This window comes from Felis catus, chromosome C2 (assembly GCF_018350175.1).
Source record: "Felis catus isolate Fca126 chromosome C2, F.catus_Fca126_mat1.0, whole genome shotgun sequence".
NCBI lineage: Eukaryota > Metazoa > Chordata > Mammalia > Carnivora > Felidae > Felis > Felis catus.
The window spans coordinates 67,852,302-67,867,024 of NC_058376.1; the positions used below are offsets into that span (position 1 = coordinate 67,852,302).

Below are 14,723 nucleotides of genomic sequence, written 5' to 3' on the forward strand. Positions count from 1 at the left end.
CTTTGGATTCTGTGTTTCCCTCTCTCTCTCTGCCCCTTCCCCACTCATGCTCTGTCCCTCTGTCTCTCAAAACAAATAAATGTTAAAAAAAAATTTTTTTAAACACAACATGGGACGCCTGGGTGACTCAGTACGGTTAAGTGGCCGACTTCGGCTCAGGTCATGATCTCACAGTTCGTGGGTTTGAGCCCTGCGTAGGGCTCTGTGCTAATAGCTCAGAGCCTGGAGCCTGTTTTGTGTTCCGTGTCTCCCTCTTTCTCTGCCCCTCCCTTGCTTATGTGTGTTCTCTCTCTCTCAAAAATAAATAAACTATTAAAAATTTACAAAAATAATAAAAAAATAAAATAAAACAAAAGTTAGTAAGTTTTTGTCTTGGCCCTTTGTGTTTTTTAAATCTTTCTCCAGAATTTCTGACAAAAAGATGCAAGGGGAAGCATATCATTTAAACATATATTCCAAAGATTCATTATATTAAAGAGACATCCTTAAAAATTACCCTAAATCAATCACTGTGACACTAGTAATTGTTTTGCATTTGTAAAACACTGTTCCAAATTCACAGACTTTTTAATGTTCAGCATTGATTTTCACATTTATCTTGAGAATAAACAATAAACAATGTACAGCTAGAAAAAAATCATAGATTCAAGGGATACCCTTTAATAAGGGTATCTCACTGAAATTATTTTCATTAAGAGTACTCTTCTAAGATTTGGAATTTCTACAATTAGTACTTCATAATAACTTTGTTGATCATCTGCTATAAAGAAATATTATTATTAGAGAGTGCAAACATTTCTTCAGCTATAGAAGGGAAGCATCAGGGGCTAAAAGAAGTCAAGGTAACCTTAAGTAATTTGGATGTTTCACAGAGCTCCACTCTTAACTGAGATAATATCTAAGGGAACTCAGTAGTACTTATTAGCATAGGCACTCTGCCGCAGGCCTGATCCCTGGCACAAAATTACTAGGTAAACAATCCTTCCTCTAATGTTCATGTTGTTGGATCCCTTTAGGATACAGTCAGAGAAAAACCCAAACACAAACACGAGAATATCCAAAACAGAAAGGTCTCAAATATCTAAAACAAAAGGTTCCAATATGCAAGATTATCTTAGTGCAACAAAGGGATAATAATAACAACAATAATAATAGAAGCAGCAAGCATTTATATATAAAACATTTAGTACAGTTAGCACTTTATATTACCTCAGTTAATCCTCTAACAACCCCATGAACTAGGTACTATTGTTATTATTTTACAAATACGGAAGCTGAGGCAAAAAGTTATGTGACATGTTCAAGGCTACCAGCTAGGAAGAAGCAGAGGTAGGACTTAATCTACATCTGGAATCTATGTTGCTAATCCCTACACTATAAATCTTTAGGTTAAAAAAAGATTATAAATGAAAACAAGTGAGATTCTTTTCTAGAGATTATATGGGTAGTGAGGGGGGCATCACTAAAGTGATCATAAATTTCCAATACTGGATTCTACTCATTAAAGTTCACAGATTTGCAATTTCTCAAGCCACAAGAATCACCTAAGCACTCAATAAAATAACACACTTTCATATAAGAGCAGGACAAAAACATCAGCAATTATTAGTGCTTTGAATTTAATTGATATGAATAAAACTGACTTTTTTTTTCATAACTGAGAAATAGAATTTTAGGTTTTAAGTAATATCTTCTTGGTAAGAATCCAAATAGTAATCTTGTGGCAGATCATAGAAAAGCAAATGCCACTTGAACATTAGCTTCCAAGTTAATGAAAAGACATAAGTAAATTATAAAAAAAATACTTGGCCACATTACCATTTCCTTTTGTTTTTAGAAATCATAAAGAGACACAAAAGAACTCTTTAAGAGTCTATGAAAAAATATATATTTGAGAAACTAAAGCCTCACACGAGGACAAGATCTGTGGCTTCTCTCCCAACTACCAAATGCTTCTATTCCCCTCCCTGATGACTGAGGGAAGAAAAAAGATACAGAAAGTATAAAAGGTTTTAATTCATTGTATCAGGTGTCTGGCTTCTTAGGACTGACTCATTCAAACCCTTGCTCCTGTTTCGCTGTTTTTACTTGACTGTTTCACTTCCTCCTTCGTTCCCTGGTGCATAAGGTTTCTAAAGTTAAAGGCTGCCCATGAAGGGGCCAAAAAATGCTCTCATTCCTTAGAACTGTCGAGAGATCACACGTTTTCCTTAGTTTGTAGCAACCAGATCAAAACTTATACACACCCTCAGATGTAGGCAAGAAAACATGAAGATGTCATACTTTTATCCAGTTTAATTATGTGTCAATTGGTTTCTTATTTTGCCTGCAAAGAAAGGCATAAAGGAAGCACAAAAGACTCAAAAGATACACTTACAGACTCATAAAGTTGTTTACAGGTTTGGCTTGCATCAATTTTCCCTGCAAAGGAAGCTGTTGGAACCGTAGTGTTTAATTCATGTACTATTCTGTCATCAATCGTCCTCATCACCTTGAGTAATTCCTATATATATTTAAAATAAAAGAATAATAACCTGAATTGAAAGTTAAGTGTTAAAAAAGAAACATTTAAACAAACAAAAAATCCATAAAGCTCTTGGATATTTTACAATCCTGTAAGTTAGGAGTAGAGAAACCATGCTAAATTTAGTGCAACCACAGGAAAATCTTTATTACGAGAATAATAGGTTATGTAATCGTAATTCTAAGAATGGGCACCAACCCTGTTTTCTTGGCTCAAATGTGACCATCTCAAGGGTCATGACTGCTTTAATTCATTTTTAAACCCCACCTGGTGGCACATGCTTAGCAAACAGTGTATGCTCTTTCCATCCAAGCATACAGCCAACAAAAGTTTCTACTAAACGCAATTACCTCAAATTGTCCCAGACAATCCAGCATAATTGCTTGCTCTACTGCCTCTATGTCTATCATTCTAAAATGGGGTACTAGATGGAAAAATTCTGCAAAGCTATATAAGAAATACTCAGTAGTGGTTCACTTAGAAATTAACCTATGACCTTTTAGGCTTTTTGCTTTTTTTAGCTTTTTACTATGATTGTTTTATTATATTTGTAACAAAAATACAGAAGTACAGGAGAAAGCATGCTTTTATAGAAGGAATCAAGTCTCTTCATGGCTTTCTTATTCACAGAACAAAACAGAAATTAGTTTTACCTTTCCTTAGTGACCCTACTCACATTTCCCATGGATCTCTTCCTCCTGAAAAGGCTCCAACTCTCAAAACACCAACCAAAAGAAAAATAATACTAAAAGGGCAGGGGACTTAAAAAGACTCTGGTGAGAATACCTACATAGGGCAGTCCCTTCTCTCTACATTTTGATTAGGGTACTTCTTTTCACTTGTCACTAGAGAAAGGCTGGACATCAGGTACACTCTGTCTCCAGAAAACACAAACTGTTTCCAGCACTATACTCTTTCTTTTTTAATTGTTTCTTAAATTCTCTTCCCCGCCCCAGCCCAGCAAAACATGATGGCTGAAAAATCATCAGGGAAATAGAAGTATATAATGCTAGAAATATATATATTAAAAACACCCAACAAGTTAACATTCAATATTAAAGTGTATTAAAAGCAACTTTGTTTGATTCTCTGCCTCCTTCAACATACCAGCCTATCTTTCCTATGCCAAACTGAAATCCATGACTGAAACCAACTTCATTTCTTTCTTCATCCGTTTGTTAAAATAAAAACTTCTATTATGATTAAAGTATTACAAGTCATTTTAGAAAAACTAGCAAAAAAGTTTAAAAAAATAAAAGTCATCCACAGTTAACTATTATTAATGTTATAAAATGTTTTTAGTTTTTTCCGTACACATCTATGAATATTTTTATCAACTGGAGGTCCTTTGTAACACTTTAAAGTCCTGCTTTTATGACATTATACCATGAGCATTTTGCCCTTGCTACTCAAAGTGCCTTGAAGATATTTTTAATCGTGGCATAAATATCCTGTGGAAGTGTCACAGTCTGTAAGACTACTTCCCCAATAATGAACATTTAGGTGTTTCCAATTATAATAACCATTTAAGCCATTCAGTCTAAGTCTGCAGTTTAGATTCTGTTCCTATCAGTCTATTAATCTTCAATCAGTATTTTAATAGCCTTTTCTAGATCTCAATCTAGAAGTTAAATAGCTTGTAGAAGGCTCATAATTTAGACTAATAAAACACAGGCAAATGTCAGGTTTAAAACCAGCTTCACTATCTTATCCCCTCTTCCAGTATCTTTCTATTTTTGTCAATAATACTATTATTCTCTATAAATTGGAATTCTTAAGGGATAATATCAACATATTCACTAAGCAACCACCACTTTGAGTGTTTTGTGTACAATGGAGGATATATGTGTAAATGGCAAATTCCAAACAAAAGGCAGAAGCACCATTTAGTGTCAAAAAGTACATAATTAGCAGAAGTAGTAGACAGGAACCTTCCTTTCCAACTTCAGCACACCTATAACTTGACTATTAAGAAAGAAAGAAAGAAAGAAAGAAAGAAAGAAAGAAAGAAAGAAAGAAAGAAAGAAAGAAAGAAAGAAAGAAAGAAACCTCTTTTAAAAATCTCTCTTTTCTGGGGCACCTGGGTGGCTCAGTCGGTTGAGCGTCCGACTTCAGCTCAGGTCACGATCTCGCGGTCAGTGAGTTCGAGCCCCGTGTCGGGCTCTGGGCTGACGGCTCAGAGCCTGGAGCCTGCTTCCGATTCTGTATCTCCCTCTCTCTCTGCCCCTCCCCCGTTCATGCCGTGTCTCTCTCTGTCTCAAAAATAAATAAACGTTAAAAAAAAATTTTTTTTAAATCTCTCTTTTCTCCCATCTATATCAAAATGATCTTCTGAGGCCAAGATTTAAGTTATACCTTTTGGATAAAACTCTTTCCTTGGCTGAGAGTCCTCAGCAATCTTTCTTCTTTAAACATATGAAGCATTCAGAACCCAGCACAGTTCATTTATTAACACACTCTTCATTCAAAAAATATTTAGTAATGTCTAGTGTGTGTCAGGCACCATTCTAAACACTATTCTAAACATTCTAAAGGTTCTGACCCTCAAAGAGCAAAATTCTCATAGGAAGAGACAGGTAATAAGCAAGTGCCTCAACAAACAAGATAATTTCAGTATTGAACAATACTGTGAAAAAGAAAACAAACTGAGGTAATGGGATGAAGAATGACAGTGGGGCTGAGGGGCTAACACTTTGGATAAGGAGATCCAGAAAGGCCTCTCTGAGGATACAGCATTTGAACTGAGAACTGAATGACATGAATAAGCCAACTAAAAGAACATGTGGGGGAATAAGTCAAAAATGATGAGGCAAGAACAAACTTTGGGGTATTTGAAGAACTAAAAGAAGACAAGTGGGCTGGGAGTGAATAAGGGGAAAAGTGGTATTAAGTGAGGTCAGAGGAGACCAGAAAATGAAGGACAACAGAGACCATGGAAACAATTAAGGACTCTGTTCTAAAGGCAACAGGGTTAAAGGCAAGGGAATGCTATAACATGATTAATTTTTTTAAAAGATAACTTCGCCTGTAGATGAAGAATGGATTATAGAGAAGAGAATGGAAACAGGGTGACTCTTTAGCAGACTACTATGGTAGTCTAGGCAAGAGATAGATAGTTTGATTGAGAGGTAGCAATAGAATTAGGAAGAAGCTGGATTCAGGATATATTTTGAAAATAGAGCAGATAGGCTAAACTGATGAATTGGTGGTGAGGAAGGAGAAAACAAGATGACTGTTAGGTTTGAGGCCTGAACAACTAAATCCATGGTAGTGCCGTTAAACTGATGTTGGGGAGAGACTGAGGGAAGAAAAGATTTGGAAGGAATGAGATCAAAGTTCTATTACGACTCAAAGGACATTTGATAATACTTAGGGTTATTGTTAATTGTATGTGATATTGGTAGTGTGTTTAAATTATCATCTATTAGAAATAGAGACTGAAAACTTACAAAAAAAGATATGGTATCTGGGATGTGCGCAAAATAATCTGATTAGGATGGGGTGAGTGGCAGAATATAAATAAAAGAGTGGCCATGAATTGATTGTTGAAGTTAAGGGTTGGGTATATAGGGATCCATGGTACTAACTCTCCTTTTGAATCAGGACTGCATTTTTGCACACAAAAAAAGGTTTGATTCTTTTTTTTTAAGGTTCTGCTCTGGACATGTTAAGTTTCAGATGCTTCTTAAATATCTGCATAGACAAGTTGGACAGAAAGTTGAAAATACCAGTCTGACACTGAACAAGGCTAGAGTTATATTAACAAGTTGATGTTATTAAAAGTCATGAGACGAGAAGAGATCACTGAGGGAGACTGTTGGGAATGAAGGGTGTCAAGAAAGAACTCTCGCATTTAAAGTACAGGAAAAAACTAGTATCACAGAAGTCAGAAGAAAGGTTTCAGGGGGGGAATGGTCACCTGTGTTAAATGTTCCTAGAAGTCGAGAAAAATGTGAACAGAAATTAACTTTCAGATTTACCAAGATGGAAATCCTGGGTGATCTTAACAAGTCATCTGAATAGAATGTTTAATGGACTGAAAAGTTAATGTGGCTTCTGTACACAGTAAGAGAAAACATAGTATAAACTGAGGCCCACCACTATAGGTCAGATTATAGGATTTTAGTCTTTTTCCTGAGAATGGAAAACCAATGAAGTGTTTAGGTATGGTGGGGTTACATGATCAAATCTATATTCTGAAATGACTGCTTAGGTTAAAGTATTAAAATGTGGAAAATGAATTAGATAGGAACAGGAGTAGATGCAAAAGGATCAGTTAGGAGATTTGACACAGCAATCCAGGTAAAAGATTACATAGCTTGACATTCCCTGGAATTTTTATTTACTGTGAACTTTAACCAGTTTTGAGTTTTATCACTAGCTATATAGCCAAATTCCTCTCCATTAAAACAGTTAAGTTTTATAAAGCAGTGGGAATTTATCTGCATTAACTAGGTAATGAATCAGTCAATTCCACAGTCTTACCCATGGAACCTACAACTGCGGATTTTCAAATACATCAATCTTCTGTGTGCTAGAGAATCATCAACATATGATCTAAAACTTGAGTTTTAATAGGGTAGACACTAGTTATATGAAGTTATTTTAATTAAAATTAAATAATTTAAAATTTAGTACCTCAGTTGCACTAGCCACATTTCAAGTGCTCAAGAGCCACATGTTGCCAGTGGATGGTGCAAATTTCCACCATTACAAAGAGTTCTACTGGATAGTACTGAATTCGAGAAAATATAATGACAATTTCTAAACTGATAAAAAGAACTATAAGCTATTCTTAAATATCACAAAAAAGATACTAAAAAACTAAAAGGGCAAGGGGGGTAGGATTCAGAAAGGAATTTCTTCCAAACTTGCAAAGGGAGAAGGAAAAGAAATATAAAACACCTCACTAGGCACACATTTCTTACAGTGCAAAAAAAGGCCAGAGTTCTTAAGGCAACTCCAAAAGGGTCTAGAGAAAAGCTTGGCTGGCCCTCATAGACTGAGAGCAAATGAAGGTCAACACAGACACACAAGTGCTCCCAATAAATCATGTGTATTATTCATAAGGAATTACAGACTAATATCTGATGCCTGGCTCCAGTGGCATCCTCCCTCATTCCCTCCCTTTCTCTCTCACAAATTCACTAAGAAAATATATAGAAGACATCCCTGAGCAGACATCATACACAATAAAACACAAGTCCACAGAGATAATACAGAAATACACACAGTTCAGTGGCTCTCTCAAGACTATATCTTTGTATAAGACCTGGAACCCTAATTAACTTCTAAATGTCAAAGCATTAGAAAAGGTAACTCTCCAAATTTTGTAATGTCTCCAGCTTCTCCAATCTTTAATCCTCCTCAAAACAAGAAGAGATTCTGACATATCATGAATCTCTAATTTTAGGCTGGCCATTTAAAATTATTCAGACACTTATCTTAGAATTGCATTTTATGTCTTATCTGTAATTGTGCGGTGAAAATCTCATCCTCTCACAGGCTAATTTTGGTATTTAAGGAGTGCCCAGATTTAGTAGGGAGGGGTAGAGAAAACTTTCTATTGCCCCTATAATTATACTACACTCTATTCCTAAGGTTGATCCTCAGGTAAATTCCTTTAATTATTTTGGGCAGGGTATATGGGGAGTGGTAAAAGGTCGATTACATGACAGTAAAATAAAAATATACTCCAAAGAATGATCTGGAATTTATTAACCTTCCCCTCCTCACCCTCTGCCTGAAGGTACCAAGAAGTAGATTCCATTCACATGCTGCTCTTTTCAGATTCTGCTCCTCAAACCACATTTTTATAGCAATGCTCACACTATGCTCCCCCACCCCCCACCACGCTAGAAACAGAGACTTGCCCTCTTGACACCCAGCACCTCCAGGCCCAGAGAGCAGCTGGACATGTTACAAAAGGAATCATCATGGATACTAGAAAACAGTCTATTTTGTCCAAACCTAATTAGCAAAATCAATGCTGTATAAATGAATATTCCCAACAGAAATACAAAAACTTAAACATTCTGGGAAAAAATACTTAGTTTATTTTGTTCAGCTGATATATGAACTGGGTCAGAGATAGGGTCAGGAAGAAGGGATTTCAGGGTGGCAACCAGTGGAAAAAAATCAGAAATGATAAAGAGCTTGATGCATTCAGGGAAAAGTAGGCCTCTGTGGCTGGACAGAAGAGTTCAAATGTATGCTGGAGATGGAAGTGGTTGGGGAGAGAGAAACATGAATAAGAGAGGGTAGAGATATAACTAGGGAGAAGACATTGGGACTGGGTTTTAAAAGGTCTTGTATGTCATGTTAAGTAGTTTAGACCTGGTCACAGATGCCTGAAATTAGATGCATGGTTCATATTCTAAAACTTAGAAGACAAAGTCATGGAGATTAGATTGAAGGGGGATATACTGAAGAAAGAAATGACTAAAGATAAGGATGGACTGCAAAGCTAACTGCAGACATGATAGGGTGTGAACAAAGATTGTGGCAGTACTGATGAATGTTCCTAAAGCATCTCTTTGACCATTTCGCCCCTGTTCAAAAATGACTCCCAAATCTCACACTTGGCATTCAAACCCTTCCATAATCTGGTTCCTATCTTTTTCATAATTCCTGTGTCCGTGTAAATCCTGAATTCCAGCAATAATGATTGGCTATTTCCCCCAGATACATAAAATTTTCTGTCTATATACTGTTCCTTCTACTTAGAATTCCCCTGGTCCTGCCTAAGGCCCAACTCAATTACCATCTCTTGATCTCTCTGACCTTTATAGCATTTTATTCATATTCTAAATATCTTCTACATGTTTTATATCCCTACTTGCATTATGTTCCTTGTTTTATTTCTGTACACTGAGTCTCCCCAAGTGCCTGGTACCTAACAGGTATCTGTTATACACTGAATTGTGTCTTCCACCACACCAAATTCATATGTTGAAGTCCTAATCCCCAGTGTCACTGAATTTGGAGACAGAGTTTGTAGGGAGGTAAAGTTAAATGAGGTCATAAGCGTGGGGCCCTAATCCTATAGAACTTATATCCTTATACAAGGAAGAGACACCAGAGATCTCTCTCTCTTTGCGCACAAAGAGGCCATGTGAGAACACAGCAATGAGGCTGCAACATGCAAGCCAGGAAGAGATGATGAATCAGAAAACAACCCTAACAGGACTTTGATCTTGGACTCTGAGTCTCCAGAACTGTGAAAAAATTAATTTCTGTTGTTTACGCCACCCCGTCTGTGGAATTTGTTACGGGAGCCCTAGCAGACTAATACGACATCCAATAAATTCTTGCTAAATGAGTGTTCAAATGGAGTTCTAGACACTCAATTTTAAACATTCTTTTCTGGACTTTATTTCATTTTGGAAACAGTATATTTTTCAGGAGGGCTAAGTCCAATTTTTATAATAGAAAAGTAAGAACTGCAAAAACTCAAAATACTTCAAAGACTCAAACTTTAAAACATGCACCTACATGGAAAAAATCAGGATAGTAGCAGTACACTGTAAGAGGGGAGGAGGAGGGATGTATGGACTGGGATTGACTGGGAAGGGCATGAGAAACTTTTGGAGGTGATGGTATTATTCTCTATGTTGATGGAAGTTTGTACTACAGGTATATGTAAATATCAAAAGACTGGTATGCTTAACATCAGTGCATTTCACTGCATGTAAATTTTACAAAATGAAAGTGAACAAATATTGAATACTAGTTAATGATATGAACAGTGACACATTTAGGAGTGAAGAACATGGATGTTTGCAACTGCCACTGACATGCATCAAAAAAATAAAGAGGTGAATTGATGGGTATATTGAGATGAGTATGTGATAGAGTAAATACAGCAAATCACTGATTATAGAATCTAGATGTACATAAGTATTCACTGTAAAATTCTTTCAACTTTTCTGTAGCATTTGAACATTTTCATAATAAAATTTTAAGGAAAAAGTACCTAAATCTTTATAATAAAAATACATGATTTCTTGTTTCTCTTCCACAGTACTCAGTGCAGTGCTTTTCACATTTAGGGTACTTCTATACAAAATATAATGGTTTCACAGCTTTAAAAAATATTATCTTTGATTAAGAATTTGTGAGTGTGCCAGCTAACCACAGCTTATAATTTTACCTAACTCATCTAAACCTAAATGTTATACTAAATTTTTACATTTTACATTACCTTCACTTATGTTCATGCGTGCCTATGAGGGTTGTGGCAAATGTTCTTATATTTATTTACAATGAAGTTAAGTGATATGCCAAGGCCAGCTCTGGAAAATCAGATCTTCTGACTTTTAACCCAGGGTATTCCCCATTATAAACCACACATTTGGAAAAGCCCTAGAAAGACTATTTAAAAAGTTACCCCAGGTTTCACTAATGACATTCATTTTATGATCTTTTTATTTACATTATTTCTGTGAATGGAATGGTTCTACAAGAGAATTTAGCTTTTGTTCCCCTTACATCTTATCTGCCCTTCCAAAAGAAAAAATAAAGGTGTTTTCTAAGCACTATTGGGTCTTTTAACAGATACCTTTGAAATTTAGTTTTAGACAGACACATAGACCAATGGAATAGAACAGAGAATTGGACCCACAAACGTCTGGCCAACTAGTCTTTGACAAAACAAGAAAGAGTATCCAATGGAAAAAATGACAGTCTCTTTAGAAAATGGTGCTGGGAGAACTGGACAGTAACATGCAGAAGAATGAAACTGGACCACTTTCTTACACCATACATAAAAATAATGAAAGACCTAAATGTGAGACAGGAAACCATAAAAACCCTAAAGGAGAAAACAGGCAACAACCTCTTTGACCTCAGCTGCAGCAACTTGTTCGACACGTCTCCAAAAGCAAGGGAAATAAAAGCAAAAATGAACTACTGGGACCTCATAAAGATATAAAGCTCCTGCACTGCAAAGGAAACAATCAACAAAACTAACAGGCAACAGACAGAATGGGAGAAGTTATTTGCAAATGACATATCGGATAAAGGGTTAGTATCCAAAATCTATAAAGAACTTAACAGACTCAACACCTGAAAAACAATCCAGTGAAGAAATGTGCAGAAGACATGAATAGACACTTTTCCAAAGACATCCAGATGGCCAACACACACATCAAAACCACAAATCAAATCAAATGCAAATCAAAACCACATTGAGATCCACTTCACACCAGTCAGAGTGGCTAAAATTAACAACTCAGGGAGCACCTGGGTGGCTCAGTCAGTAAAGCATCTAACTTCGGCTCAGGTCATGATCTCATGGTTCATGAGTTCGAGCCCCGCGTCAGTTCAGAGCCTGGAGCCTGCTTCTGATTCTGTGTCTCCCTCTCTCTCTGCCCCTCCCCCACTCACACTTTGTCTCTCTCTCAAAAATAAATAAACATTAAAATTAACAACTCAGGAAACAGCAGATGTTGGTGAGGATATGGAGAAATGGGGAACCCTCTTGTATTGTTGGTAGGAACGCAAACTGCTGTAGCCACTCTGGAAAAGAGTGTGGAATTAGAATTAGAATTAGAATTATCCTATGACCCAGCAACAGCACTATTAGGAATTTATCCAAAGGATACAGCAGTGCTGATTCATAGGGCACATGTACCCCAATGTTTATGGCAGTATTATCAACAATAGCCAAATTATGGAAAGAGCCCAGATGTCCATCAACTGATGAATGGATAAAGAAGATGTGGTTTATATATACAATGGAATACTACTTGGTAATGAGAAAGAATGGAATCCTGACATTTACAGCAATGTGGATGGAACTGGAGGGTATTATGCTAAGTGAAATAAGTCAGTCAGAGAAAGACAGATATCATATGTTTTCACTCATATGTAGAATTCACTCATATGAGAAACTTAACAGAAGACCATGGGGGAAGGGAAGGGAAAAAAAGTTTCAAACAGAGAGGGAGGCAAACCATAAGAGACTCTTAAATACAGAGAATAAACTGAGGACTGATGGGGGTGGGGTAGGCAGGGAGAGGGGAAAATGGGTGATGGGCACTGAGGAGGGCACTTGTTGGGATGAACACTGGCTGTTGTATATAAGCGATGAATCATAGAAATCTAGTCCCGAAGCCAAGAGCACACTGTATACCCTGTATATTTGCTAACTTAATAAATTATATTTTAAAAAAAGAAATTTAGCTTTAGAGATTCAAATAATTATAAAGATGGAAACAGTTTTAAATGTCACTTAACAAAATCTTATTTTGCAGATTCAAAAATTAATTCCTAAGTGGTTAAGCAATTAGCTCAAGGTCCAAAAACTGTTAATGGCAGAAGCTGTATTAGAACCCAGAACATCTAACTCCCTAACCAGTGCTCATTCTAGTAAACCTAAGGCTATCATTGCTCAGTTATCTGAGCTCATTAATTCATAGTACTAATTAATGTGAAAGATCAAGGCCATAAACAGGCCTGTTAATCTTAAATATTCCATATACTTCATAATCTAACGACCGTTTTCTATCTTATTTAAGATTTTTACAAGTATCAGTATTTGTCCAGCACTTTGATCACATTTGAAGTTGGCTGCTATTGTGCTCATCTGTTGTGAGGAGGAGCTGAAGTGGTGAAGAGGGCACGAAAAAAGTGGAAAGACCCCACATGAACTTCTTTGGCCAAATAATGTTTGTCAAATAATTCAGTCTGTTGAGGTTATCTTCAAGAATACCACTCCCTACAAAATGGCTCATAGAACAAAACTTCCTACAGACAGGTCAGTGATACGTGAAATTATTTTTCATTATCTTTAAAGATACATTTGTAAGGTCATGATTTTTTAAGTTCAACTCTTTATCTAGACATCAGCACGTTTATACCTACATTAAAATAACTTTCATAGCAACTTAGTTAAAATCCAGACCCCTTTCTTTAATTCATGGGTCGGTATTAGTCCTAAAATACTTTTTCCTTAAGTGTTACATTTCCTCTAATGGATAGAAGGCAGAAGCACCACAGCAGGTACTAAAATTAATCGCCCCTTCAAGAACTCCAAACGTTCTGCCCTATCAAAACAGTAAGACTTGTACCAAGTTTTTATTTTGTTTTATCAAGTAAATAAGTTCTCCTTCACTTTCTTATCTGCTACGAGTGGTCAACTTAAAGCAGGAGGGGGATGGCAGAGGCTAGGAACTGAGTTCAGGGGATGGCTTCAAAGGTTGTTACAATCTCTACCACCCGGCCCAAGCTTGGTTTTACCACCTCGGAACCACTCGAAGTTTCCCGGGACGGTTACTCAAGGCCTGGGCGTCGCAAGGAGAACCATGACCCCCACGGAGCTGCCTCGCTATGGCCAACCCCGCGCCCCCATGACCTCCAATGGCTGGGAAAAGGAGCCTTGAACTGCCCGCTTCTTCCACAACTGATCCGCATTCCCTCCCAGGCCACAGCAGGGAACAGGATCCGGGGACAACTGGGGGTAACACCTGCCACATGAGGAAAACCCCATCACCTGGAACTCGGCGAACTCCTCACAGTTCACACCGCCACTGGGCGCCGCCATATTGGACAAACGCGAGGCCCCCGCCGGGAGCCAATCACCACGGAGCAAAGGTGTCCGCGTCGCCGCCTAACAAAATTTATTCCGCAGAAAGCGAGAAACCTAAGGCAAGGTTTGTCTTTTCCCTGGTGCTCGTCTGCACCGAAACTTGTACCCGTGGTATCCTTCTTTTTGTTCCCACCCCTTTTAACACGGCCTCTGGAACTGGCCTAGAGGTATCGGAGAGTATCAGAACTTGAAGGGATAGTTTTACTCCAATCCCATTTTTTTTCCCCTTGGTGGCACCAACCTGATCATTTGAATTGGAAATCTAGAGTAGAAGTGAGGCTTTTCTTAACCCTCCCACTTCATTATTTACCTCTTGTCCCTTCAGCACAAAGGCCTTTGTTCGTTAAGAATTTGGGACTGCTAAGAGACGTTTCTAAAAAAGACATTACTGTGGGATCCTGGGTGGCTCAGTGGGTTGAGCATCCGATTTTGGCCCAGGTCATCTCGGGCCCCGCATCAGAGCCTCCCTCACTCTCTCTCAAAAATAAAGGTAAAAACCAAAACAAAAAACATTACTGGTAGTGTGGGGGTAAGGGCTGTATAAAGCGTTCAGGTGTGGAAATGCTTGGTTTTATAAAATAGGCAAATTGAAGAAATAGTAAGCATACA

At 37.3% G+C, this 14,723-nt stretch overlaps 1 protein-coding gene across 4 annotated transcripts in view; it reads right to left on the bottom strand.

Annotated features, from left to right (window-relative positions):
- MIX23 (mitochondrial matrix import factor 23) overlaps positions 1–14,165 on the bottom strand; it is a 44,768-nt gene extending 30,603 nt beyond the window's left edge. Inside the window, exons 1-2 of one of the 4 annotated variants that reach the window (XM_003991692.5) lie at positions 14,019–14,165; positions 2,378–2,503 (exon numbers count right to left, since the gene is read on the bottom strand). In XM_003991692.5, the coding sequence (XP_003991741.1) occupies positions 2,378–2,503; positions 14,019–14,069 (177 nt within the window). In that variant the 5' untranslated portion in view covers positions 14,070–14,165. Of the gene's footprint in view, positions 1–2,377; positions 2,504–4,879; positions 5,025–14,018 lie in introns of those variants that run through there. The other 3 variants (XM_045037017.1, XR_006585093.1, XR_006585092.1) reach the window with 3 other exon arrangements.
- Positions 14,166–14,723: the final 558 nt, after the last annotated feature.